This window comes from Falco biarmicus, chromosome 5 (assembly GCF_023638135.1).
Source record: "Falco biarmicus isolate bFalBia1 chromosome 5, bFalBia1.pri, whole genome shotgun sequence".
Classification (NCBI taxonomy): Eukaryota; Metazoa; Chordata; class Aves; order Falconiformes; family Falconidae; genus Falco; species Falco biarmicus.
The window spans coordinates 61,827,888-61,853,902 of NC_079292.1; the positions used below are offsets into that span (position 1 = coordinate 61,827,888).

The 26,015-nt window shown below is 39.4% G+C and overlaps 2 protein-coding genes across 5 annotated transcripts; both read left to right on the forward strand.

The window, feature by feature from the left end:
• Positions 1 to 135: 135 nt before the first annotated feature.
• On the forward strand, positions 136 to 8,549 carry LOC130149547 (uncharacterized). Of its 4 annotated transcripts, none has more exons than XM_056339302.1 (3): positions 136 to 3,894; positions 4,405 to 6,137; positions 8,433 to 8,549. In XM_056339302.1, the coding sequence occupies exon 1, from the start codon at positions 1,134 to 1,136 to the stop codon at positions 2,640 to 2,642; it is 1,509 nt and encodes a 502-aa protein (XP_056195277.1). In that variant the 5' UTR covers positions 136 to 1,133; the 3' UTR covers positions 2,643 to 3,894; positions 4,405 to 6,137; positions 8,433 to 8,549. The 4 variants fall into 4 exon arrangements, with proteins under 4 accessions (XP_056195277.1, XP_056195278.1, XP_056195280.1 ...); XM_056339303.1 differs by lacking the exon at positions 8,433 to 8,549 and having other exon boundaries at positions 4,405 to 4,982; positions 5,956 to 7,214; XM_056339305.1 differs by lacking the exon at positions 8,433 to 8,549 and having other exon boundaries at positions 4,405 to 4,982; positions 5,966 to 7,214.
• GLT8D2 (glycosyltransferase 8 domain containing 2) lies at positions 7,387 to 25,993 on the forward strand. The gene is made up of 10 exons (XM_056339308.1): positions 7,387 to 9,488; positions 11,431 to 11,475; positions 12,857 to 12,952; positions 14,164 to 14,332; positions 15,904 to 16,021; positions 18,556 to 18,640; positions 22,152 to 22,264; positions 22,958 to 23,124; positions 24,742 to 24,854; positions 25,695 to 25,993. The coding sequence occupies exons 2-10, from the start codon at positions 11,457 to 11,459 to the stop codon at positions 25,865 to 25,867; spliced, it is 1,053 nt and encodes a 350-aa protein (XP_056195283.1). The 5' UTR covers positions 7,387 to 9,488; positions 11,431 to 11,456; the 3' UTR covers positions 25,868 to 25,993.
• The last annotated feature ends 22 nt before the right edge of the window (positions 25,994 to 26,015 follow it).

Consider the following 26,015-nt stretch of genomic DNA (forward strand, 5'->3'; position numbering starts at 1 on the left):
AGCTGCTATGAAATCCTCTGTACAGCCCTGTAAAGGCTAAGAACTTGTATTTGCTCAAAGAATGTAGGTATAGTAATTAGGTCATGTAACCATAGTCTGAAAGAAAGAAAGAATGAAATAACTGATGAAAGTTTCTCTAACTTTCTCTAACAAGGGGCCTGTTTATAAGTTATCTAGAGGGAGCAACTAAAAGAAACAAGCAGAAGAAACAGATGGTCGACAAGGACATAAATTAGCTCAGACTGATAAGAACACTGGAAACTTGCAAGACCATCACATACCAGGCAAAAGGTGAAAAGTACACCATGAGGAAGACCTGTGGCCTTCCTCACAGAGACCACCGCCCACATCCCGAAGACCCCTGCCCACAATTCTTGGAGGAATTTGCGCAAGCGCAAAGGACTGATAAGCTAATTAACATATGAAGCGAGAGTAGGCGGGGTTAGGTAACGAATATGTAAAGGCATTAATGGAATATTCATTGTTTTATTGTATAAATATAAGATAGTTAGTTACTTTAGACATGCACGTTAGGCGGAAGGATCCCCCGTGCATCCAGCGCTGCCAATAAAGGATACTTAAGTCACTAAGAAATTTTGACTTCATTTTTTAAATCAATCTGGTGACCCAGATGGGACACCTCTCTGCTGGACTGTAGGACCCGCTGGGGATAGGACTCCCTAGGGTACCCCCGGGAATTCCTGGAGGGACTCCTTGACTCAATGGATCACTGCGGAGGCAGACAAGGACCCCATTGCTGTAAGTGATGGTATTCTTTATTTTGATTTCTTTGTTTGGTAGACCGGTCATTTGGAACTACCCATAAGTCAGAAGACAAAACTTCTGCAGGGTGATGTATACTTTTGTGGCTAGCACCTTAAGTATACGTTTGGTTTTGTTGGCATTCAGTTGCCGTTTGGAGCCTGGCAAGTTAGCCTATAGGGCTCCTTTGGTAGGGTCTTGCTTATTATGGTTTTCTGACTTACTGGGTGTGGAAATTTGACTCTGATTATCGTTATTGTGATTTTGGCTATGTTCTTGGTAATAATGGGTTCTTGGTGTTGCTGTAGAAAGGTACCTGCATGTTGCATTTTGTAAGTGTTAAGTGTATTCTGTTAGTGTGAAGTGGGAAAATGGGAGGAAAACCAAGTGGTGGGATTTTAAGGAAAAGCCCTTTAGGATGTGTTTTAAGTCACTGGAAGGATATTGGAGGATCTGCTGGTGGGAACATGAATAAGAAAACATTGATAAAATATTGTAATCAATGGTGGCCGCTTTATAAGCTGGAATGTGGAGAAAAGTGGCCTCTTAACGGTACTATAGACTATAATACTTTGTTACAGTTAATGTTGTTCCTACGGAGAGAAGGAAGATGGGATGAAGTAATGTACGCCGATATGTTTTTCACTCTGAGGAATCACCCAGAGTGGCAAAAGGGGTGTGGAATTAACTTAGCACCACAAGATCCCTTAATATTGGCAATGGAAAAGGATATGAGGAAGGATGGGGCTGGGAAATTGAAGAGGTGTTGTTCAGCATGTAGTATTGGACAAAGATGTTTAAAATTAAGCGGACCAGAGGAAAGAATAGAGGATTTCGTTTCGCCTCTACCTCCTGTGCAGATAGATGGCGGTGTAGGAAAGGAAACGGGAGCTGAAGGAAGGAGAGATGATTTAGATCAAAAAGAATTTACTGCGATAACTGCCCGTACAAGGAGCAAAGAGGGGCCGGTAATTCAAGCCCCTTTGCGGCAACCTATAGGATCTAACGGGCCTGCCAGAATAAAGGTGCCCTTTACCACAGATGAGTTAGATTCCTGGAAAGAAGCAGTAAAAGGGTACCGAGATGATCCGGAGGCAGTCGCTAAAAGATTTGAGCTAATTGTGAAAAACCTAGATCCAGATTGGAATGATATAGAAATAATGCTGGCTGCATTGTCTGAGACAGAAAAACAGCTAGTAATTAAAACTGCTCGGACACAAGTACAGATTCAAACAGTAACGGGAGCTCTACCAGGCACAGTGGAAGTTCACGTGCCTAGAACGGACCCTAATTGGGACTATAATGATGACAATGATTACCGATTGTTAAAAAGATACCAAGAATGGATAAGAATTGCTTTGGAAAATGCGGTACCAAAATCGGTTGATTGGTCAAGATTATATACAATAAAACGGGGACAATCTGAGACCCCCACGGAATTTCTTGACCGTTTAAGAACAGCCATGCAAAAGTACACCACCTTAGATCCCTCATCTGAGGAGGGTAAATCACAGCTGGTTTCATTATTCCTAAGACAATCCGCTGAGGATATAAGGCGGAAACTTCAGAAAATGAAGGAACCAGATATAAGAGATCTGGAAAGATTGGTGGAAGAGGCTTGGAGGGTGTTGAGAAATCAGGAGGGGGAAGAAAGACAGAAATTAGGACAAACTGTTGCTGCAGCTACTGTAGCTGCATTGAGAAAGCAAGAACCCCCCCTTCGGGTTAGGGGTCGGGGAGTTGGAAGATGGGGAGGGCCTCAACAGTCCTTAAGATCAGATCAGTGTGCCTATTGTAAGGAGATAGGTCATTGGAAGGGAGAGTGTCCGAAATTGAATGGGACCCGACCTGTGATAGCTAACATTTCTGCTGACCAATGAAGGGGAATCCACCCTAGTGGATCCACTGGTTAAAATTAAGCTAGAGAAATTGGAACAGGAGATGCGATTTTTAATAGATACAGGAGCCTCTTATTCAGTGTTAAACCAGAAACCAATACCAGAGGATAAAGACTTTGTGACTGTGATAGGAGCCACTGGCCAACAAGGGAAAGCCTTTTTCTTAAAACCATTGAAATATAAATTGGGAAAACAAATGGGGATACACAGGTTTTTATATCTGCCTGGATCTTCAAAATCTCAGTTAGGTCGAGATTTGTTGGAACAATTAGAAGCAGAAATTGTTTTTGAAAAAGGGAAAATGGAGTTAAGGATAGGAGAAAAACAACTAATAAATGTGTTGAGCTTGGCGCTGATACAAACTGATCCTAAAAGTGAAATACCCTCAGAGATCACACATCAAGTATATCCAGGAGTTTGGGCCACTGAAGTCCCTGGAAAAGCAAAAAATGTGACCCCAATAATTATTAAAACCAGGAGAGAAACCTGTTAAGGTTAGACAATATCCTTTGAGGATAGAAGATAGGAAAGGAATTAAAGAAATAATTGACAAATTCTTACAGTATGGGTTATTAGTTGAATGTGAGTCCGAATACAACACACCCATATTGCCAATCAAAAAGGCAAATGGAAAGTTATAGACTGCTTCAGGATTTGGGGGCCATAAATAAAATCACCGAGGATATACATCCAGTAGTGGCAAACCCTTATACTTTGCTGACTAAATTAAAGAATAATCAGGTTTGGTTTACCGTACTGGATTTAAAGGATGCCTTCTTCTGCCTAACCTTAGCCACAGAAAGCCAAAATCTATTTGCCTTTGAATGGGAAAACTCCAACTCAGGCAGGAAGACACAGTTTACGTGGACAGTACTACCTCAAGGTTTCAAGAATAGCCCCACCATTTTCGGAAACCAATTAGCAAAGGAACTTGAGACCTGGATGCCTCCAGACACTGAGGGAACTTTGTTACAATATGTAGATGATCTTCTAATAGCTGTCGAGACTAGAGAGAGTTGTATTCAATGGACGATAAGTCTCCTTAATTTTCTGGGTTTAAATGGATATCGAGTCTCCCAACAGAAAGCCCAGCTGGTTCAACAACGAGTGACCTATTTGGGATTTGAAATTTCGGGAGGACAATGAGAACTAGGAACTGAACGGAAGGAGGTCATCTGTCGGACTCCAGAACCCCAAACGGTAAAGGAGCTACGAACTTTTCTCGGAATGACAGGTTGGTGCCGCCTCTGGATTTATAATTATGGACTGATGGTAAAACCTCTGTATGAATTGATAAAGAATAACCAGTCAAAATTAGTCTGGACTGGGGAAGCACAAAAAGCTTTTAAACTTTTTTAAAGGCCCCGGCTTTGGGATTACCAGATCTCTTGAAACCCTTTTGGCTGTTCTCTTATGAGAGACAAGGGATAGCTTTGGGGGTACTAGCACAAAAACTGGGTCCCTATAAATGAGCAGTAGCTTACTTCTCTAAACAATTAGATGAAGTAAGTAAAGGATGGCCTTGGATGCCTTTGGGCCGTGGCAGCTGTTGTTATCAATATACAGGAAGCTGGAAAGTTTACAATGGGACAGAAAATTACAGTGTTAGTCTCCCATATGGTCTCAGCAGTGTTGGAGCAAAAAGGAAATCATTGGCTTTCACCACAGAGATTTTTAAAATATCAAGCAATATTAGTAGAGCAAGATGATGTGGAAATTGTGGTCACTAATGTTGTAAATCCAGCTTCTTTTCTTAGTGGAACTCTGGATGAAGCAATAACACATGATTGTATAGAAAAAATGGAGGCTGTATATTCTAGTTGGCCTGATCTTAAGGAAGAACCTTTGGAAGATGCTGACGAATCCTGGTATATGGATGGAAGCAGCTTTGTGAAACAAGGACAACATAAGGCAGGGTATGCCGTAACAACCTCTCAACAGGTAATTGAGTCTAAATCATTACCTCCTGGGACGTCTGCCCAAAAAGCAGAGATAATTGCTGTTAACGTGAGCATTGGAACTGGCAGCGGGAAAGAAAATAAATATTTGGACAGATTCTAAATATGCATTCGGTGTGGTGCACGCTCATGGAGCGATCTGGAAAGAACGTGGATTTTTGACTGCTCAAGGAAAACAGATAAAACATGCTGAAGAAATTTTAAAACTGCTAGAAGCTATAAAACTACCAGAAAAGGTAGCTGTCATGCATTGTTGGGGACACCAAAAAGGAAACGCCAACTCTGAAATTGGAAATCGATTGGCAGATCAAGAGGCTAAGCGAATAGCTGAAATTACTGAAGGCATTGTCTTTAATATCAGACGGTAAGATCCAAACTATATACACAAACCAAAAGCCAAATTATACAAAAGAGGACTTAAAATTAATTGAAGTCTTGAAAGGTAAAATGAAACCAGATGGGTGGGTACGTTTAAAAGATAACCGCATAGTAATACCTTCTAATTTGATGTGGCCTACGGTTCTTACGGAACGCAATAAAACACGTTGGGCAGCTGACACTTTGTATAAGAGCCTAAGTCAGACATTAGTGGGACGAAATCTATGTACAATGATAAAACAAGTAACTCAACAATGTAGCATTTGTTTACACAATAACCCCAATACCAAAAATAGAATAAAACTTGGAGTAATTGGTAAAGGAAGTTATCTGGGACAACAGTGGCAAATTGATTTTTCAGAACTCCCTAGAAAAGGGGGGTATCATTATCTACTAGTTCTGACTGACACATTTTCAGGATGGCCTGAGGCCTTTCCCTGTTGAACAAACAAAGCAAAGTCTTGTTAAATGAGATAATATCACGCTTTGGAATCCCAGGAACAATGTCTTCTGATAGAGGTTCACATTTTTGTGCCCAGGTGGTGCAACAGATAAGTTAAATTTTGAAAATAGATTGGCAACTACATACTCCTTATAGGCCACAGACAAGTGGACAAGTAGAAAAAATGAACCATTTGATTAAACAACAAATAACCAAAATTGGGCAGGAAGCTAATTTGTCTTGGCCTCAGTCCCTTCCTTTAGCATTACTTAGGATTAGGGTTAAACCTAGAGTAAAAGAGAATTTAAGTCCCTTTGAAATTTTATACGGAAGACCGTACCAGTTTTTATTTAGTGAAGAAGATTTAACACAGTTAGGATCAGAATATTTATACACTTATATAACTGAACTTCAGAAACAATTAAATACAGTACATAAATTCGTTTTAGGGACTAGGGCTAGAGGATTGGATCAACCAATCCATACCTTTAAACCTGGGGATAACGTGTACATAAAGACTTTTTCAGGATAACCCCTAGAGGAGAGATGGAATGGACCGTACCAAGTGTTGTTGACAACTCATATAGCTATCAAGATTAAAGAACAAGCCGCTTGGATTCACTATTCAAGAGTGAAGAAAGCTCCTGAGAAATCATGGACCGTCACCCCAACAGGACCCATAGGACTGCGATTCTTCAGGTCATAATTATAATCGGGTGGCTACCAAATTTGTACTTAACTTTATGGAATAAGAACACACATGTATTTCTGGTACAAGGAATCTCTCAGACTCTGAATAAAACTGATTGTTGGATATGTACACATATGCCCAAGTATGGAGAAAAGGGTATATCATTGATTGGAATCCCATTGCCTAGGAATCAGTCTTGGAAAAGTCTTTGGGAAAATACCTCTTGGAATACTGGAAATGATGAAACTCTGAAATTAGAAGTAAATAGCCCTAAGGTTCGAGAGTCATACTATACGTGTGTTCAGAGATGTAATCCACCCAAGGACAAGGGAAACTGGATTGCAATTCTGTAACTTATGTGGGAAATCAAAGCTCCTGTAATACCACTGGTACCTCGACTTTTGTTAGCTCCACAGCTTGGCCAGTGCCGGAAGGAAGAGGATGGTATTGGTTGTGTAATGATACGGCCCAAAAAAGTTTTACTGAAAAACTGGATGGGAACATGTGCCTTAGGAGCAGTAGTTCCCAACATGACGTTACATGATTGTTTGTCAAAAGGATACTTGAGAAATCATATTCGGAGAATTGGATGAGAAATTAAAAATCCTTTGATAGAAAAACCAAGTGCTTTTCATAGCTTTGCCCGATGGTTTATACCGTGGTTAGGGGTAAGTGAACTGGAAAAGACTATAGTCAATATATCAGCAATGATAGAAAACTTGGAAAACAAAACAATCGATGCTATAAAGGCACAGCAAATAGAAATATCTAGCTTGTCACAAGTGGTATTACAAAACAGAATGGCTTTGGATTTATTATTGGCTGCTCAAGGGGGAGTATGTACAATTATTAATACCAGTTGTTGTATATACATAGATCAGAGTGGAAGAGTTTCCACTGATTTAGAAGAAATTTGGAAACAAACCAGAGTATTACACAAGATTACAAAAGATGATCTTTCTTGGGGATTTGAAGAAATATGGAACAAGCTGACTTCTTGGTTACCTAACCTTCAATGGTTGAAGCAGATTTTTGTTGTAATAATTATCTTTATAATATTTGTAATATTTGTATGTATATTATTTAGGTGTATGCTTTGGTGTTTGGAAGCAAGTAGATACATATGATGCAAAGGAATTTGCATGTACCTAGAAAAGGGGGGAATGATATTGTATGAATTCACTTTAGGATAGAATAAACCTTGTAGTTAAAATATAATGAATGTAAGAAATATATTCTGATGAAACTAGTAGTTGCATAACAAAAGCTGCTATGAAATCCTCTGTACAGCCCTGTAAAGGCTAAGAACTTTATATTTGCTCAAAGAATGTAGGTATAGTAATTAGGTCATGTAACCATAGTCTGAAAGAAAGAAAGAATGAAATAACTGATGAAAGAAGGAGTCAGTTTCTCTAACTTTCTCTAACAAGGGGACTGTTTATAAGTTATCTAGAGGGAGCGACTAAAAGAAACAAGCAGAAGAAACAGATGGTCGGCAAGGACATAGATTAGCTCAGACTGATAAGAACACTGGAAACTTGCAAGATCATCACATACCAGGCAAAAGGTGAAAAGTACACCATGAGGAAGACCTGTGGCCTTCCTCGTAGAGACCACCGCCCACACCCCGAAGACCCCTGCCCACAATTCTTGGAGGAATTTGCGCAAGCGCAAAGGACTGATAAGCTAATTAACATACGAAGCGAGAGTAGGCGGGGTTAGGTAACGAATATGTAAAGGCATTAATGGAATATTCATTGTTTTATTGTATAAATATAAGATAGTTAGTTACTTTAGACATGCACGTTAGGCGGAAGGATCCCCCGTGCATCCAGCGCTGCCAATAAAGGATACTTAAGTCACTAAGAAATTTTGACTTTGTTCTTTAAATCAGTTTAAACACTAAGGTTTCAGTCTTACAGTTAACAGCAAATGAGCTGAGTAAACCCGAAGATCTCATTCTGCAGGACAGAAGCTGCTCTCATCCCTGCGTGAGAGGGGTGTTAAGTGAGAATATAAACACGTGAGGCTGAAGGAAACACGGAGGAGGTGCTGCTGGGTTGCTGCTAACCCAGAGGTTGCTGCCAGGTGAAGCAGATGGTCATAATGCTGCAGACTTGTACAGCTGTGTGCTTCTTAGATCTGTTCAGGATGCATGTAGAAATGCAAGGGAGATGAAGAAAACACAGGTAGATTCTGATGAACACACACTTAATATAGCTTAAATACCATAGTAATAGTTGTGGCTACCTTCTTGAAGCACATAACTGTATATATAGCTCTTTCATTTTCCCTTCAAGCAGCTCTGCAAAAGAAGGATTTCTGTACAAAGTCATACACAGCTAATACAGTGTTGGCATGTGTGAGACATACAGTTGAAAACCTACATTTTCAGTTCCTGCAAATGGAACAACAATACTCATGTAAGTTTTGCGCTGCCTCACACTAAAATGGTGAAAAACAGTTTAGAATTGAATTTTATTATTCCTTTCAGTAATCATGACAGTCTTGTGTCAAAACAGTGGTTTATCATATAAAAGGGAGGGAAAGAAATGTAAAAAAAGAAGTAGTGTAAAAATAAAACTGCAAAAGTATTCCAGGACAGCTTAGGAGGCAGAGTATCAACATGTGCTGTTTCCTTGATCTAAGGTCCCTTTGAATCTAAACCAAACCTGTGTATTCAGATTCTTGTAACTGTTCAAAGATTTGGAAATGAGATTATTAAAGTCAAAACGCATGTTCAGAGTTCAGTTTTGCAAGTTTCCCTTAGCTTTTGACTAGCTTGAACTCTGCAAACAGACATTGTAAAAACTTTGGCTTTGAGTTTGGCATGTTGTACTTCGGCTCTTGCATGCTAGTTATCTGTTCTCATAATAATGACTAGAAACCTAACCTGCAACTAGACTGTTAAAGTAACTTCTGGAAGGGTTTGTTTCCTTCTCTTTCCTCCACCCCCTTAAGACTTTTTGTCTTACGGGATTTGTTTGCAATCTGTTAGCTGAAGCTCTGAGGCAAGTCTGCCAAATCTGGGGCTGCATCATCGTTCTGCACATCTGGAAGTGGTTTGTGAGCTCTCATTCCTCCAGTGCGGTGTCTGGACTCTGTGCTATTCCTCAGCAGCAAAGAAAAGAAAACCAGCACAACTCCAAAGTAAACTTTGAAGAGTTTGAAAAAGGAATTACATCTTAAAACTGTTACTGTGCCCTGTAAGGCCCTTGTGCGGGGGACTTCAAAGGAGGATGATGGTCAAGGAAGCTTTGGCAAGAGTGCTTACAGCTGTGGGCTATCTAGGATCCGAGTAAATAGCTCTACAGCTCTTCAGGAGAGAGGAGTCCCGAATACTGTGCTGCTTTGAAGAGGTAAAAAGACTAATTAAGCAGGAAATATCTGAGCAGTAATGTCACTGTTTCTGAGCTTTCCCTTATGCAGCCCCTCATTTTGTTGCAGGATTTGGCAACTGAGTTAGGGACTGCCAGGTTCCAGGAACTGATGTCTACAGTCAGGAAAAATTGAGTAAATATTTGCAGGGGAACAAATATTCCTCTCTTGCCTTAAAAATCAGGGGGTAATCAATCTGAGTTTCTGAGGCTTAGGAATGCTGTAGTTTTAGAACTCAAGCTTGTGTAAGAGTGTCTGTGTTTGTATTTCAGAGTTTAAACTGGTTCAGTTTATGTTGATTTAGTCATTTCTGAAGATACCATGAAGCTGTGGCTATCCAACTTCAATCTTGCAGCGATCGTCAGTACTGTTTTGTGACTGTCATTATAAATGTTAATTAAAAGATAGCGGTCAGCTCTATGGAAATCAGTGGAAGATTGTGATTAGCTAAAGTGGTGTTAGAAAGTTAGTCCAAGAGTCTACGGGGTTCTGTTGTTTCTCTGCTTATATAAATGAGTAAACTTTTCAAATGGATGAGAAGACAATACTTGTGCATAATGTATGAGAGAAGGGCTTTCTCAGCAGTGGGGTTTTTTTTGACTGATAAACTTTATTTCCTCTCTGTGTAAATTAATGCCACATGAAGAAAGTGGGCTGCTGGAATGTAGATAAATACTGCAGCTGCAGAAGGACTTTCAGAAATACTCTTCTTTCACTGATTTAGTGATCTGTTGGGACCTAAATACGTGCAAATATAAGTGGTTTGCAAATAAAGCCACATCTTAGCTTTTTTATATTTTTATTGTTATTTAACTTGTTAGTCAAAGTAGCAACTAATTTAGGATGCTGCCTGAACTTGAGCATTAACCAATGAGAGGCGGTCAGTTTTGTGACTCAGGTCTCAAGAATTCTTGCTGGTCTGTCCGTCTTCTCAAGGAATCAGAATAAACTTAATTTTTATGTGAGCACAGAAACTGTCATACATCCTTAAACTGTAATGTGTCCATATCTGTATGTATAGAATCAGGAAAAATTGGTTCCTGTCCTATATACAGCTGCCATAGTCTAAAGGCTGATCACATAGTTGTATTCCCCCCACTCCACCTTCTGGTGCTGTTTTTTCCTGTTGGTTTGTTTTGGTTGTGTGTCCATCCCATCCCATGTATCGTCATGTCCCATCCCCCCAACATAGTTTTGGGTCCAGAATCCAAGTGAATATTGCATTTCCCATAGTCCTGCATTTTAAGAGTTACATTCTGCCCTCTCCAGCACAAAGTCGTTGCCTCTCTTGAGGCTGCTTTGGCAGTACAATTTTAGGGAAGGCTACTTCGTTTTCTTCAGCATGACGAATAATGTGCTTAAATACAGGCCACATTGCACAGACTCCCCCCTTACTGTTAGTGGAAGGATACTGCTGTTAGAAAATATTTTCACTATTGCTCTGAAATTAAGAGACTGAAAGACACTGCTCCAGTTTAAGGTTCCCATATGTTGGGAACATACTCCAACAAGAAATTAGTATTTGTGATTGTTATTATGTTTTACGTGAAATCAGAGATAAATGTATTTACAAATTGCATCAGTGGGTGTTTTAATAGTTCTTTGCCCCTTTAAAATGTTTTTATTAAGTTGTTACTGATGTAGCTGATTGGATGGAATTTATTAAAATGCTGTTCTTCTCAACATAGTAGTAGTAGCTTAAATTAAAATATGTAATAGTTCTAGCCCAGAATATATTTGTTCAAAAGAAGTTATTTACAAAGATAGAGTTCCATTTTACTTTTACCAGGTCAACAGTAAAATTTGATGATGCAAAACCTTGTCCCTGAAATAAGTAACTAGTCTTCACTGCAGGTATTAATGATTTTTTTTTTCCTCTCTCTCTTTTTAAAAATTATTTTTAATATTTTTATTTTACCACAGATCACAGTTCTCATCCAGCAGGACACATGGCTCTTTTAAAGAAAAGTAAGAGAGATTAAAACATTTAAAATACATATTTTTAAAAGAGGACAGAAATTTCAAATGCAATTTCTCATGCAACTGTTGTCACAGTTGCATGCAAATTTATAGTTCTAGTTTTGCTAAATTGTGTTTAAGTATACAAATAAGCCTTTTCCTGTTAATTGAGCCAGAGAAATATGGTCATAGATGCCATTAAATTACTCACTGCTTTATTGCATGAGTCTAGGGGGGGTCTGGAATTTCCCACCAAGAGCGCAGGTAGTTGCTGGTTTCATGTGGATTGTACGTAGAGCATTTAACCTGACTTTTTTACGGAGCTCTGCATATTAATGCTGTTTGTATTCATAATTGAGGTGTGGCCCCAAGAAACTTGGGGTTCTGAAAATGGACTGGTGTGTGCCTTCAGGTATGCACCCAAAATTTCTCTCAAGTCAATGCCTGTTTCCTCAGCTGGTTTCAATTAGTGTAGGTTTGGTAACATATGTTTACCAATTTCAATTTATTCTTATGCCCGGTTCTGGCTAGTCGGCCCTTTTAATTGAAACAGTTCAAAAATCTGTTCCCTTTGCTTTTTTGTACACCTTAAATTCCTTTGGTGGTGGTTCAAAAGTAACAACGTAGTCCAATACAAAGAATTCCCATAATTAAAATAACTGTTGAGGATGGCAATGTATTCTTTCCTTGTTGTACTCAGTGAACTGCCATAGTTAATGTTGAATGACTTAAACATGTACAAGACAGACTGGTAGGAACTGCAAACCCGAATACACAGTAAGGTCTTTGCTGTTGCATGCTTTCTTTTCATTTTACTAATTAAAGTAACCATGTCAAAATTTTTATGGATTTTCAAATATTTTGGAACATTTCTGCTTTCAGTAGCATGCGGTGTTTGTTTTTCTAGTATTTTTGCTCGAATACACCTTGAAGATCTGAACATTGAAATAGAAAAAAAATCTCCCATGTTTTTGAAGTTTTATCAGGGAAATGCAAGAGAAGGAAAGGGCTAGGTAAAAAAGTTAACTCATGAAGACCTGTGATGATAAACCGACAACAAACTTGCCAAGGAAAAAAAAGTTATAGGCTCCTGGTAAAATTTGGAAATGTGAATTTCCTGCTATGGCTAAACCATATATATTGAGAGCTTAATGATATAGTGAGAAAATTATCCATGAAAATCAGATAGTTGGAAATTACTGTAACACAGAGATACCTGTTTTTAACATGAAATTTTTAGCTTGTTCAAATAACAAGAGAAAGGAGAATTTGATAAACACAGAAAATGCAGGTTAAGATATGTACTGGTTGTAAATTGGATCTTTTAAAAAAAGGTACTTGGGAATTAGCTACTACACTGGTTGTTAACAAATTCTCCCTTCTGTTTCAGTCAACCAGATCTTACTGTTACTTCTTGTCTTAACTGTGTGTGCCATTCTGTATAACAAAGTTCACCAAGTGTCATCTGCATTAAAGAATGAAACAGGTAAATTACTTGCACTTCTGTTTCATCTATGTTCTTGTTTTATATCCTTTATCTCTTCATTTGAACAATGCTTTTTGTCTTACTGAACCCTTTAGCCCTGAAGTAGATGAGCTACTCCCACTGTTGCATGTGGTCTGAGATGTGGAGTTTTTTTGCTTCTGAATGGCTTGAATAAAATAGTAGAAGATCAATAGTAATGACTAAGAATTGTCATTCTGATTGAAAAATCCAGATGTCACTTATGTAGATGGAAAGTGGAATATATCCTTATTTGTGCTGAACAGTATTGGAGTTGTCAAGTGATAATAAACTTTGATCATAAATTGCCCCTTTGGGAATGTTCTTGACCTACCTATTAATTTCAGATAGATCATCAGATCTTAATATAATTTACAGCATGAGTTTTTGCTGGAATTTTTATAGTGACACAAACCTGCTAGGACTGATATGGTTGGACTGATATTAAATGTTTATACTAATAGCTTATTTACAGTTCCCAAGATAACAAGTTGTCTTAGCATAAACCATTTTTTTCAGTATATTTTTGTAGGGTCTGTTAGGAGTTTAGTGGCTATGTTTTAACCAGTATAAATATATCCAAGTAAGTTCTGTAACTTAATCAGTGCTAGGGATAAAAACCTTCCTTAGCAGTGATATGAACTAACTCAGTACTGTTTAGATTTTTTTTTCTTTTCTCATTAGCAGCTTCCTGCTGGCACAAGATCTTGCGCTATTCCTTTCTAGCCTGCTTCCCAAAGAAGTGAAGCTGAAGCTCATGCAATTGCACCATCTCTTCCACTTACCTCTTTCCTTTGATAATTTTGGAACCTATAGTTCAATTTGTACTAAACATAACTGAGAAGCTGAAGTCTCAAAGGTGTTCAGATCTCTTCAGATTTCACGTGAATAAGCAGCTGCATGGAGGACAGGCTGAGTTGTGCCCCTGCTGAGTAGAAGATGACAAGAACTCTGTTATATATTCTGTTTGGAGGCACCCAACAGCCCAGTCAACCTGCATGTAGTTCTGAATTAGCAACAGTTTAGGCTTTGTGCCTTGTCAGGTGCAGATGTGTATAGGATGTGGTAAGGAAACAGGGTGATTGTGATAGGATTCCGCTGCTTATGGAACTACATACTCATTTCTATGACCCAACTCTCATATAAAAAGATTCTAAATTTTCTATTATAATGCATAGTTTTGTTTCTTGTAGTTGATTTGGAGAGTCCTGAGGAAATGGAAGAAGACATCCCAGTTGTAATCTGTGCAGCTGCAGGCAGAATGGGTGCAACTATAGCAGCAATCAGTAGCATCTACAGCAACACAGAGGCTAATGTTTTGTTCTACGTAGTTGGGCTGAAGACTACCATCCCACATATTCGGTATTTACCAGCCTTATTTTGTTTCATACTGTAGTTAGGACCAGGTGGTTGTTCTCCTTAGCATTGGAGGACTTTTTAGAGAAACATTTCTCCTTTTTATTTAAGTAGTGCTATTGGTAGCAATCCCCATGTTTCTCTATGTGTAGGTAAAAGGACTGTTTTGCCCTGCAGAAGGCACTGAGTGGTATAAAGGGGTGCGAAATGGCCAGACCATGCCCATACCTGTGCCTCTCTGCCTTTTGTAGATTGGCTGCAGAAAAGTCTGTAGTAAGGCAAGTACATACATGCTTACTTGTCACAATCCCACTTCATGGCACTGCACTTACCTCTGGTTTGGTGCTGTGACTTAAGCTTCAGAGTAGAAAAACTTGCTGTTTAAAGCTAATGTCAGCTAAGAGGATGTATTAAAGGTTATAGAGGCCCCAAAAAAGCCTGTAATGAAAGTGTGTTTGGGTGTTAAAATTTGGAAACATTGTCTAAAAGAGGAGGAATGTGTGAATCAAAATTAAAGCAAATTTCTTAGCAGTTCTCACCTTTGACTACTGCACTTCTGTAGCCTGCATACCCACAATTTGCGTCAAAGTGAAAATATGTAATGACTGTGAGTTTTTCCCATCCAGTTCATCAGTAACCTAGATGACAGAATGTAGAATGTTTTTTATGAATCTGCAGTTGGCATGAAGCTAGAAAAGAGCAGTTATATTGTTATATTGAGGACAAGAGCTGAAAACAAACTAATTGTGATTAACTGGAAAAATGAACTGTAAAATGTGATGAAATTCAGTAGAGGCAATGACAAGGTAGTACAGGTGGGAACAGCTGATTGTGTTGGCTCAGGGTGAAGCAGGTAGCATACATTTGGAAAACTAAAGAATTATGACTGATATCTGACAATACTGATTAAAAAAAAAAATTATACATCATAGTGGACATACTTGTTGACATATATGACCAGAGGAGATGTGAAGAAACTTTTTCTGATCTTGCAGACACTATTAATGCATCAGAAATAGTGTGGTGTTTAGTTTTAGGTTCCTTCAGAAAAGATTTAGAAGAGAGATCAGAGTAGAAAATAAGCAATGGTTTCAAGAAATCCAACAAAATAATGAAAAAAAATAGTTTAATTGAAAGAAAATGTACTTAGGTGATATGGCAGTCATATTGAGGGACATTAAACTTTAAAGGGAGAAAGCTAATCTCTGCTTTAAAAGCACGGTAGATAGGATAAGAAAAAATGGTCCTTAACTATAGCAAGAAAGCTTAGAAAAATATCTAATGATAATGGTGGTGAAAGATGAGGTGTTTGGGCAACATGTGGAGTCTCTGGTTTTGTAAATGCTGTGGGGTGTTTGCTGCATTTGTTGGGTTTTGTTTTTTGTTTCATTTATTTTAAGAACAGGTGAAACAAATGCCTATGCGCAGTAGCTGTAGACATAAGTGATTTTATCTTGGGATGGAATAGATAGAGTGGGCTTTCAGGGTCTGTTATTCTCCTGTGAATTTGTGAATTTAATTCTGGAAGTACTTGCCATACACTCAGTATTTCTTTTATCACTTCTTTTTTATTACAGAAAATGGATTGAAAGTTCTAAACTGAAAGAAATAAAATTTAAGGTTGTGGAATTCAACCCTATGGTACTAAAAGGAAAAATCAGACAAGATGCATCACGTCCTGAGCTACTGCAGCCTGTGAGTAAATAAACACCACGTAACAAATTTTCAGGGTTTTTAATGCTTATTACAGGCTTTAAAATGTCCTAGATCTCTGTTCCATTACATGGCGGGTGTGGGGATATAAGCTAGAGAAGCATATCGGGGCCAAGCGCTACACCTTCACTCAAGAAGGAAAAGTGCACTATAACAAACTCCTTGCAGCTTGTCTGTGTTGGGACCTCACTATTTGGTGGCATAAACTTGGTTATTTGAATGTGTCATATCTTCAAGAACATATTCACAGTTCATTAGAGGGAAGACCTACTAAGTGTTCTTTCTGCCTCCATGATGCTGAGCGGGCTGCATTCTGCTCATGTCCAGGGTTAATTCAGAGGCTAATGACTAATGTAAATATTACTGGCTGTCCGAAAAGGCAAATCAGATGTCAGAAATTATTAGGAAAGGAGTAAGGATCAAAACAGAGAACATCATTATGCCACAATACAAATCCTTAGCTTTCCCTCATCCTAAATACTATGTGTAATCTTTGTCCCTTTATCTGAAAAAGATGTAGCACCCCCAGAAAATGTTTAGGTCTCTTCAGTATGTTTATTCTTGCAGACCTTTGCTGAGCCTTTGACATTTCTAATATATGGGAAAGATTTCATGCCAGGAGTCAGTGGATTAAAACTGTTCAACCTGGAAATGTGACTTCTAGCATGAAAATAGCAGAGATCTACAGAACTGAGTGGCATGGAGGACTGGGTGGGGGATGGTTGCTCGCTGTCTCTTCCAGTGCAAAAACTAACGGCTGTTTGATTAAATTAGTAGAAGTCACAGTCAGAACAAACAAGAAATGTTGCGTGATTTTCATGAATGAGTACTAGACCTCTGGAATTCCTTGTTGCAGAATGGATGAAAGAGAACGGCCACGGTTCCATAGAAGGACTGTGTGATACAGCTTTTGACATAAGTCTGGAGTGAACCAAGCTAGGCCGCAGCGAGAAATTACCAGACTTGCTAGAAATGGAAAATTACCAGGCTTGCTAAAAATGGAAAATTACCAGGCTTGCTAATAAGGGAAGAGAGATAAGGTCATGCTGACCTTGTGCCTAATGTTGTAAATAACTTTGAGGAATTCGCGTAGACAAGAGAGGAAAAAAATATATGTAGTTAGCTATCCGCAGAAACCGCAAATAGGAGGACGTATGAAAGTGTAATCCTTTAGAGCTTAGCCAATCAGCAGGTGATTTGTAGGCATAATTAACTGGAACTGTATATAAGACATAATCGCGCCGTAATAAATCGAAGCTTGCTCTATCACTCATATTGAGTCGGCTGCTTGCTTCCCCTCGCTCGTCAATTCCTTGCTGAAAGGTCTTGTGAATGTAAAAATTTACAGGGATTCAGTGAGGACTGAAGTTTATATTTAGGCAGATCACCTCTGGTTCAGGAAATCCCTTGAGCTGAAAACAGCTGAAAGCTAGGAGAACACCTGGAGCAACTTTTTTGTATGCTTGATCTATTCTTCTTTTTCACTGAGCATCTGCTTAGGACAACTCTGAAGGCAGGTGCTGGGTAAAGCGGTCCGAATGAATATGGTTGTTCTTATGTTTTCAGTCCCCTTTCCCTCTGCTGTGTTCTTAGTTCTTGTAGAAGTTATCCCAATCTGCACCACCAGTCATATCATTCCTCCAGGGTGGAATGATGACACTATTAAATTTGAAGTATTTTGTATGATATATGCTGTAAAAATGCATCAGGAAGAGCATTGCCAGCAGGTCCAGGAGGGTGATCCTTCCTCTTTATTCAGACTGGTGAGGCTGCATCTGGAGTACTATGTCCAGTACTGAGCTCTTCAGTACGAGAAAGATACAGACTTGCTGGGGCAAGTTCAACACAGGGCTGTAAAGATGATTAAGGGACCGGAGCATCTTTTATATAAGAAGAGGCTGAGAGAGCTGAGGCTGTTCAGCCTGCGGAAGAGAAGGCTCAGGAAGATCCTATCAATGTGTATAAATACCTGAGGGGAGGGACAAGAGGTAATGGGCACAAATGAAACTGTGACATATGACATTTCCTCCTGGCACAAGAAAAAGCTTTTTTGTTTGTTTGGTTTTTTAGTTTGTTTGTTTGGGTTTTTTTATGCTGAGGGTGGTCAAACACTGAAGCAAGCTGCCCAGAGAGGCTGTTGAGTCTCCATCTGTGGATGTATTCAAAACCAAACTGGCAGCCTGCTCAGGTGAACCCTGACTGAGAAGAAGTGTTGGACAAGATGATCTCAAAAGGCCCTTTCCAAACTAAAAGTTTCTGTGATTCTGTGAAGAAGCAACTGTTTTGGGCTGCTTGGTTAGGGTTGTAATAAATAAAACAGGGATTAATAATAATAATAGTGGATCCGAGATACTAGTAAAGATAGTAGTAAAAGTGGGAGCAAGGAAGCAAATGATTGCTGGCTAGTGCTCAATGAAAAGGGGAATTATAGGTGATTGTTGATAGAGACAGAAGTGTGAGACTACTACAATAAACAGCTTTACCATTTAGTTTTTACCTTTTTTTCTGTTTAATAGCTGAACTTCGTTCGATTTTATCTTCCTTTGCTTATCCAGAAACATGAGAAAGTAATATATTTGGATGATGATATCATTGTTCAAGGTAAGCTGTCATCCAAAAAGCGGTTTCTAGCAGAGTTAAAATCAAAGTTATTGCAGCTTTTACAGTAATTTGGAAATATGAGATATAATGGAAACAAAGGCAGCTATTAGGAGTGTTGCATTCAGGAAAACTACATATGATCTGTTTATTTAAAGGAAAGTCTGAAGAAGAACTTCTATATATATATGTCTTTTGAATAGTTGATTTTGATCAAAATCGTCTGTATGGGTTTCATTTTAACTGAGTCTGGGCAATGGCTGAAAGATACCACGTATTTCACTTAGATGCTGCAATATTTCTTGTGAAGTATGTGATGTGCATTTCCTGTTTGTATTCGGATTCCCACAGATGCTACCAGTTCCTTATCCAGAATTGCTGTTCTTGAGAACAGGAGGAATGTACTCAAATAAGAGGGTTAAAATTCCAGACACTCAAAATATGATTTTGAGCATCTTCAGCTCAGAATCCGTAGCAATTTGCAGAATCATGATCAAAGATTTCAGGGTTCCTAAAAAAAGGGAGCAGTTAGTAGACATTCAAATCCTGAAAAATCTGCCCCCCCCCCCCCCCCCCCCCCCCCAATCTAATTAGAGGAGCAATTCTTTTTTTAAAGGTTAATTTATGGGGTTTTTTTCTCTTCAGTTTCCCAGTATATTTTTTCTCTGCAGAGGAGTTGTTGTCCCTTGTTTTATCCTATTGTTTTCATGTTATTTTAGAACGTTTTTTAATCAGTGTTGTGGTTTAACCCTGGTGGACAGCTGAGCACCACACAGCCGCTCACTCGCTTCCCCCAGCATCCCCACCCTCAGTGGGGTGGGGGAACAGAAAAGGAAGAATAAAAGGAAGAAAACTTGAGGGTCAACATAAAACAAATAATTGTTCAATAAGTGAAGGATAAATTGAAGAAAACAGAAGAAAACAAAAGTGATGTAAAGGCAATCACTCACCACTTCTGGTGGATAGACTGGTGCCAGCCAGCTCCTGAGCAAGAGCTGGCTAACATTCCCAAGACCCCCTCTTTCCCCTTTTATTGCTGAGCATGACATTGTGGCATGGATTATCTCTTTGGTCTGCCTGGTTGTGTCCCCGCAAAGCCTATTGAGCACCCCCGGATCTAGTCTGGAGCGACAGGGTGAGAAACAGAAAAGGCCTTGGTGCTGTGCTTGTGCTGTTCAGCAAAAGCTGGAACATTACTGTGCTGTCAGTACTGTTTTGATCAAAAATCTAAACCACAGCATCATATGAGCTGCTATGAAGAAAATTAACTCTATCCTAGCCAGGCCCAGTTACACAGGGACAGCAAAACCACTTTACCTATCCTTGTTAAACATCAAAGGGACGTTCTGATGAAAATTTTCTTTGCAAATGACTGAGTATAACTATAATAAACTTTTTGGCCTAAATTAATCTTTGCTGTAAGAACATTAAGATTGGTGAATTTACACATGACAAAAGTATAGTTTTACTCTCTACTGCTTCTTTGTACCGTTTTATAGTTTTGTCTCTTTAATGGCAGATTTCAGAACATCTGCCATTAAAGGGGCTGCTGTTGGCTGCTTTATAAAATAGGATTAATCTGCTCTGTCTGTCTCATTTTAGTTTGCAGTGGGCGTCATATCACAGTTCTTCAACATGTGTGTTTCCAGTGGTTATCTCTGCTTTTTGGCTTTGTTCTTTCTGTCATTAGTGGGTAACAGCAATATTTAACTCTTCGAAAGGTTCTTAAAGCCTTCATTTAACACTCTACTTTCATGAGTGCTTCAAGCTGAGCCCACCACTGCCCCTGCATCCCTCCTTGCACCTGCACAGGCATTCGGCAGAAATGTGGTTACTTTTGGCCTGAATTACTTCCTGGTAGAAGTCAAGGCAGCACGTCTAGGCAAAGAGGGGAGGTAGGGATTTCTCTTCCATTAGGGGTGTCAGCTTATGTCAGCCGATAAGTGTTTCTGGAGCTACAGGATAAAGGTGCAGTTTCACATTACAGCTGCTGGTGGAAGTGGTCTCTCCTGTCCCCAGGCAGCTCCTGTTACTTGTGTCATATCTGCAGTTGTGCAGCTGCAGAATAAGCTGATTCAGCTGGTTGACCTGGCAGAAGACTAGCAGTACAAAAAAAACCAACCCCGAAACCCAAACCTTCCCCCCCTTGTTTTTTTCCCCTTTGCTCCAGCCAGCCTATCTTGCTCACACTTGGGACAAACAATCACAGGGTCCAGAAGAGGGGAATAAAGATGGACGTGTGGGAGTGACGTGGAGGGAGGGAGCCCGTTCTGGCAGCAGCTCCTTGGGTCTCGGCTGCAATGTGAGGCTGTGCTTTCTGTCTGCGATCTCTGCAATGGGAGTGAATGAAACTTCTTATGGGATAAGGAGCGAATGGGGTTTTTGGGTTTTAACTTTGGGACCATTTATTTGTTGGTCATTGCTTTCTGCAAAGCAGTAAGCATGAAACATACTGAACTTGGGGTGTCAGCCCAGAATTGTTTGGTTGGGTTTTTTTCCTTCTTTTTCTGCTTCTCTCTTGAAAAGCAGAAGCTATTTAGAATCAGGAGAAAATACTTAGCAAAGCAAGTTGATCTTCAACAATTAGGTGTCCCATTAATTTAAATTCTACTTCTTGGCGAGGCATGAGTCCTAATGCAAGTTTTCCAACCGCTGATGAGTTCAGAAAAATAAAAAATCTCTGCTTATTTCAGAAGTAGTAGTTCCAGTGTTTGCAGTAGGGGGAATGTTTTTGGTTAGTGGTGTTTTAATGAGCTCGCCTCAGGCTGCTGGGTGAGGCCTTCCAAGATAATTCATCTTACCTGTGACCGACCCATGATCAGCAGCAAAGCTGGTAGCTGTAAAGGGTTTGGATGCAGATTCACTCAATTAATTGCTGTGGCAGCGCTGTGCTTCCTGCCTGCCCTGAAACTGTTCTGGCACATCACGGGTACCTGCTAGTCAGGTGAGGAGCGAGATACCATGTGTTACATTATTTTACTCCACCAGGAAGGAGTTGGGTGGTCTGTGAAGCCAGCGGGCATGGTCAGGTGTGACAGGCACATTTCAGCTGTCCAGTGGTGGGAATCCAGGTGACTTACTGGGAAGTATAAACACAATAACACCAGAAAAACCCAATTTGTGCAAGAGATTGAAGTGGGACTTTTGTGGGACTTGAAAGAGGCTCAGAAAAATTGTCTCTGCCCTTCCTCTCTAATAACGAGTTCTATAAATGCAGAATTTGGTAACCAGGCTGCTTAACAGTGTAACTGGCTTCTGCTGTGGCTGATTTTGGACATTCAGAATATGGATGTATTGAATACCGATAATAATAGCTAAAGATAGACCTTAGACATCCAGGTACAGGACTCAAATTTGAAAATTGTCCCGTATTACAAGATTCAGCCTTTGTTGGTATCTGGGCTATCCCCTAAAATTGGTGTGTTCGTGACAGGAGAACAGAAGTTACCCTGTCAGCTCTGTAGTAGTTAAGTAAGTAGGTTTCTTCTTATGCTTTTGACCTTTCTGTAATCAGGTGACATCCAGGAACTCTACGATACTAAGTTAGCTCCAGGACATGCTGCAGCATTTTCAGATGACTGTGATCTGCCTTCTACACATGAAATGATTAGAAGTGTAGGGATGCAGGTAAGATGCTATTTTGAAATTCTAATAATGAATGTATTTACCCAGAAATGTAAGATGATTTTATACATTTTCCCTAAAGTGAAATTTACATTTTTTTTATAGTTTTGTAATACTTTTACAAGTAAATAAGAACTACTTTCTGTAGTAACTCTGTAATGCTATGCAGAGTTTCCTCTAATAATTTAAATCTCTGTTTTTTGGATTGTACTACATTGTTTGATATTTTGCTATCAGTAGATCATGAGCACTTATCAAACATCTAATGAAGACAGAATAGATGATACTTGTATTAGTCAAATTGGGAATGAAATTTGGGAAATGAAGTTTAAAGGCTAATTCCTGAGCTGAGGTCCCCAGAATTGTCAGGGAGTTCCTCTAGCATTAAAGCTATACAAGCATGATGCTACGTCATTTAGAGTACACCACAGAAAGATAAACACATGGTGAGGGAAGAGCCTTATCAAACTGCCATGGGACAATACTGTGGAAAAAGTAATTCAGTAGCTGGAAGCATCCTGCATTTTATCCTTGTGTCATACAGAAATGGAGAAATTGAGACAGGTAACAGTCATCTAGAAACTCAGCTTTGGGAGCATGTATTTAGTCTCCATGAGAGTGTCAGAGAGATGTATTTACACTTATGAAGGTAAGAGATTTGTAGGGAATAAACTTTCTTTTTTTTTAATTTCTTAGAACACATACATGGGATTCCTGGACTACAGAAAGCAAGCAATTAGAGATCTTGGCATCAGCCCCAGCACCTGCTCCTTTAATCCTGGAGTAATTGTTGCTAACATGACTGAATGGAAACATCAGCGGATTACAAAACAGTTGGAAAAGTGGATGCAAAGGAATGTAGAGTATGTGTAGAAGTCTTCTTTTGTGCTTTACTTTTAATACTCAGTTTACAGTTTAAAATTTAAAAGCCCTTACAATTTTTTTTAACTCCAAGCATGCTGTCTTTGAGATCTCATCAAGGAAAGTAACTCATGTTCCAGAATTTCCATCTGCTTAAATCTGACCAATTGTGTACCAGGAAATAGCCACCTGGAATTTTAGTCTTGTGTTTAATCACAAGCCACACTTAATCCTGAGGGACACTGAGAACATGTGGTTCTTGGTTTGGGTGACCAGCCTTTCTTGGGATCAAGCCACTTAGGATCTTCCCTTCCTGAGGCTGGCTTCAAGGAGGAGCGTTTCCTTGGTTGTGTGGGGTCTCTCCTATTGTAATGTCAGCCAAACTGTAATTGGACACCATATTTCTTAAATACCAATAGAGAACACACTTTTTTCTATAGAGGAATGAAATTTGATGTGAAAGGTATCTTTTTGGCAATGACCACGAGTAAGTCATGACACAGTAAAACCACCACTGTTCATTTTTCATGTTAGTTCACTATTAACCTGTCTTCGTGAACTTTGCATTTGTCCTCTTTCTCTGCAGAGGGTTAAATTTAAATTTAGTAGGGCTAAACTAAAAGGGAATAGCCTGTGCTACTGGACTATGTCCATTACTTGTTAGTTTCAGAAAGGAACAGAGGAGAGACACAAATGATAATCTGAAGGAATGAAAAGCCAAACTCTGCTTATGTAACATACCCTGTCAAGCTATTGCTGTGCTTTTCTGAGTTTGAAAAAACTCCATAATCATTACTGCAGATTTTATCTATAAAGTTGATTTTATACCTTAATAACACAGTCATGTTCCTTTTAGCTGGATTTTGAAATGACGGTGAAACAAGTGGCTTAGTACTTGAAACCCAGTTTTGAAGGGAGGTTGGTTTTTTGTTTGTTCTGTGGCCTCGAAGAGTTTCTTGGCACTTCACAGGTTTCCTCCTCGTTGGACCTGGCAGGTGGCACAGTGTCCCTGAGGTGGGGTGGCTTTGCCCATGTACTGACTGGCCAACCAGGCCTTCAGCATGCTGTGACCAGCCATCCGGCTGCTACCTCCTTAATGCCTCTCCTTCAGCCGTTTGGCTTTATCCAGCCCTGGATTTATCACAAAATTCATAGGAAAAGGATGTCCTTTAGGTGTTACTTTATACGAACTAGACTATGGCAAAATCTGATTTGCAAGTAATTTATGAATCCAAAAGCTGGGGGAAGGGGAAGAAGGAGGGGATGAAACACATGGAAACATGTACATTTTCTTACGAAAGCTGGCTAAATTATGTTTGATTCCTTTTATATTAATGGCTGTTTTCCTACCGTAAACTTTGTCAGCCCTGTAGACCATAGGCGTGTGTAGAAGTAATTGGCTTCATGTTGGGTCTGGCTCCCATTTTGCTTGGTAGCAACGATTTACTCAATGGAATGGGAGTTGCACATACAGCATTAGGAAGGAGTAAGCTGAAAACTGGTCTATTCAAAATTATTTTTAATTTTGCCAGAATACTTATTTTTAATCTTCTGCCTTTTGTACTAATGATTCTTTGTTTGAGGTTTTGACCTTTTTTTTTTTTTTTTTTTTTTTGTAGGGAAAACCTCTACAGCAGCACCCTTGGGGGAGGTGTGGCAACCTCTCCAATGCTGATTGTATTTCATGGAAAGTATTCCACTATTAATCCTATGTGGCACATCAGGCATCTTGGTAAGTTTCTTCCCACTGTTTACAGTTGGAACTAAGTAGAGTGGTTTGTAAGATTCCAATATAGGAGCCTACGTAACTTTACATCAGCGCATTACTTCATACCTCAGATACACGCAGTATGGTAATCTCTGCTCCCCCGCCCCCACTCACTAGTCCTGCTTTCTGCAGGGTGGGACAGAATGTGGGGGTTCCCCACAGGTGTCACTATGCAAGTATCTTAACAGGTCAAGCACACAACATAGTGGCACCCCAACAAAAAACTCAAAACCCTAACAGCCATTAAATTAGACAAAAAAAGGAAAAAAACACCAAAGACAAAGTTACGTGTTGGCAGACCGGTTAACCTATAGTGTCATAAACTACAGCAAGAACGTATGAAAGATCCGAATATATCGAGAGACTGAAAAAACCAGCTGCTCTTTTAGCAGGCACAGTGGAAGAGGGCAGGGTGCCTGGCGGTTTGTCTGTTCAGCGTTCTGAGGGATGTAGTAGCCTTTCAACTGGGAATGGTGAATTATCCTGGGAAAAAGATAATGGCTTAGCTGCTGTAGGAAAATGAATAGTAAAAGGATTTTTTTTTTAACTCCAGCTATGCCAAGATGTTAAAAGTGTTGAGAAGAAAATTTCTGAGATTTTTTGCTGATGCAGCATTGAGACATGAAGCTGAAAAAAGCTGCTGTAGGATACAACTAGTTATCTATTAACAGGTGAAAACCATACCAATCTGGCTTCTTAAAAAACCAAACAAACCACAACTACAACCCTGAATTTACCTCACTCTACAGTGTCTTTCATTATTAAAAACTTTTTTTTTAAAATGTTTTTAATCTACCCACGCAGGTTGGAGTCCTGATACCCGTTACTCAGAGCATTTTCTTCAGGAAGCTAAGTTACTTCATTGGAATGGGAGATACAAACCTTGGGACTATCCCAGTGTTCACACTGATATCTGGGAAAACTGGTTTATTCCTGACCCTTCAGGGAAGTTCAAACTAACTCGTCCTGACAGCTGATACTGCAAAACCTAGTGTATGGATGCATTTAAGCAGTTTCAGTATGTAATAGTTTGAAATGCGACATGTTTTATAATTAACTGATTTTAGAAAACTAAGTATTTGTTAAATATATGAATAAATGACGATCAGTTTTGTGTGCGTATGG